The sequence below is a fragment of the Tupaia chinensis genome, unplaced genomic scaffold, assembly GCF_000334495.1.
Source record: "Tupaia chinensis unplaced genomic scaffold, TupChi_1.0 Scaffold144058_2, whole genome shotgun sequence".
Classification (NCBI taxonomy): domain Eukaryota; kingdom Metazoa; phylum Chordata; class Mammalia; order Scandentia; family Tupaiidae; genus Tupaia; species Tupaia belangeri.
The window spans coordinates 1,268,560-1,270,440 of record NW_006203911.1 but is presented as its reverse complement, the minus strand read 5'-3'; the positions used below and the strand labels follow the sequence as shown (position 1 = coordinate 1,270,440).

Below are 1,881 nucleotides of genomic sequence, written 5' to 3'. Positions count from 1 at the left end.
AGCAGGAAACTGACCTTCACCAAAGGGCTTGCTTTGAGCAAGAACAGCAGCCCGGACTTCAGCAGAGGTTTCCACTGGATCAGAAAGTAAAGCATCCTCTTCCATCTTTATGTGTGCACTCCTTAATGGGAAAGAATTAGGAAAAATCAGTTTATGTACTTCATGATTAACATAAAGATGATTTGGAGTTTGAAGTCTTCATTAGAAAATATGCTTCAGGTTAAACACAAACAAAAAAAATTGATAATGAAATAAAATACTCACTGGATCTTCCTCAAGTTCCTGCGTCTGATAAAATCAAGGGCTTCAGGACTGGATTTCCACACACGCTTAGCAACCTGCCTCTGAATATGTGGAGGCACCTGTGGATAAAATCAGCAATGTCACCCTTTCCTATACAGCACTTCGTCACGTATACTCATCTCTACCAGGTACCCGGGACTAAAGGTACAATGACCAGCAAACACAGGAGGAATTCTACACTGGGAGAGTTTATGGGTGCCTACTTTGGCTACCCTCAAGAATACTGCTCTACCCTGTCTTGTGAGTAGCAAAGGCATGTATGAAATAAGTGCATTCAAAACTTCAACCTACCTGGAAGAGGATATCCCAGTTATCAATCATGGCACGAACCACATTGACAGAAGCAACATAGTGATCGATCCCCAGACTTGTTTTCCTGGACTCCCTCTTGCCAAATCTTCCCTTCTTCAGAAGAGCAGATCCAAACACCAAGGCCAAATTGGTGGAAGTCATGCGATTACCTGGAACCTACATAAAGGAAGCAAAAAGTGATCAATGTTGAGGTAGTAGTGGAAGTTATACAAATAAATATGTCTCTTTTTATCCTGGTTTCTCTCTCCCCTCCCAGCTTTCCCCTGCCCTGTACTCAGATATTCCAGCACATATCCCCTTCTACAATTCTTGCTACCCTTTCACAAATCTTTTTTACCAGCTGTCCATCAATGCCAATAGAGTCCTCGCAGTTCTCAGTGATTTTATGCAGGGCCTTCAGCAGACGCTCCAGGGTGTCACTGTGGCAGGATGGCAGCAGATAAACCAGCAACTGTAGGGCAGAAAGTTGATCCTGGGGCTTCAGAGCTGGAGGTAGGAAAATAGGGACTGGCTGAGGAGACTAGCTTTGGCAGCATCCCTATACCACAAATGATGAGATTGTACTTGAAAATTACTGACAGCTATGGAGAAAGCACCCAGGCAACTTGTCTTTGCTCATTTCCAAAGTATCTGAGCTTAGGAGCCCTGAGAGCAAGAAGTATTTCCATCAGAATTGGACTTCCTCTATGGAACTTGAGTTCTTTGCCCTGAGAGGGCACACAGAACTTCAAAAAAGCTCTAGGAATATCTCCAAACAACAGTTTTATGGTGAAATATTAAGAAATACAATGAAAAGAACCTGGAATGGTTTTCTTTTTATTAAAGATTTTATTTTATTTTATCTGAGGTTGACCACAGAGAGACAGAGAAAGAGAGAAGGAAAGTGAGAAAGCAAGCTGCCAGGTCCAAGACTCGAATCACATTTGGATTTAAACTACAGTCATGTGGGAGTCCAGTGCCTTAACCACCACACCACCCACCAGCCCCCAAAATTTTATTTTTATTTGACAAATAATAATTGTGTGCATTTGGAGAGGCTTTTTTGCGTCATCTTCTGATGTACATTTCGCCTTAGTTTCATGGGGTCCTGCAGCCTGAGCTTTGTCCGTAGACCCTCGAACTCCTGTAATGTTTTCTTTCTGTGTCCGACAAGGGTGGGCAGAAGACTCACTTGCTGTCAGGAGGAAGGACATGTACAGATCATCTGGCAGCAAAGAGTCCTTCATATCATGGAAAACCTCCTTGAGGAGTGCAGCCACATCATTC

At 43.1% G+C, this 1,881-nt stretch overlaps 1 protein-coding gene across 1 annotated transcript in view; it reads right to left on the bottom strand.

Moving 5' to 3' along the window:
* ARHGAP36 (Rho GTPase activating protein 36) overlaps positions 1 to 1,881 on the bottom strand; it is a 7,674-nt gene that overhangs the window by 2,755 nt on the left and 3,038 nt on the right. The window contains 5 exon segments of the mRNA XM_027767241.1: positions 15 to 121; positions 265 to 362; positions 595 to 771; positions 953 to 1,101; positions 1,787 to 1,881. The exon segment at positions 1,787 to 1,881 is cut by the window's right edge and continues 44 nt beyond it. Coding sequence (XP_027623042.1) covers positions 15 to 121; positions 265 to 362; positions 595 to 771; positions 953 to 1,101; positions 1,787 to 1,881 — 626 coding nt within the window.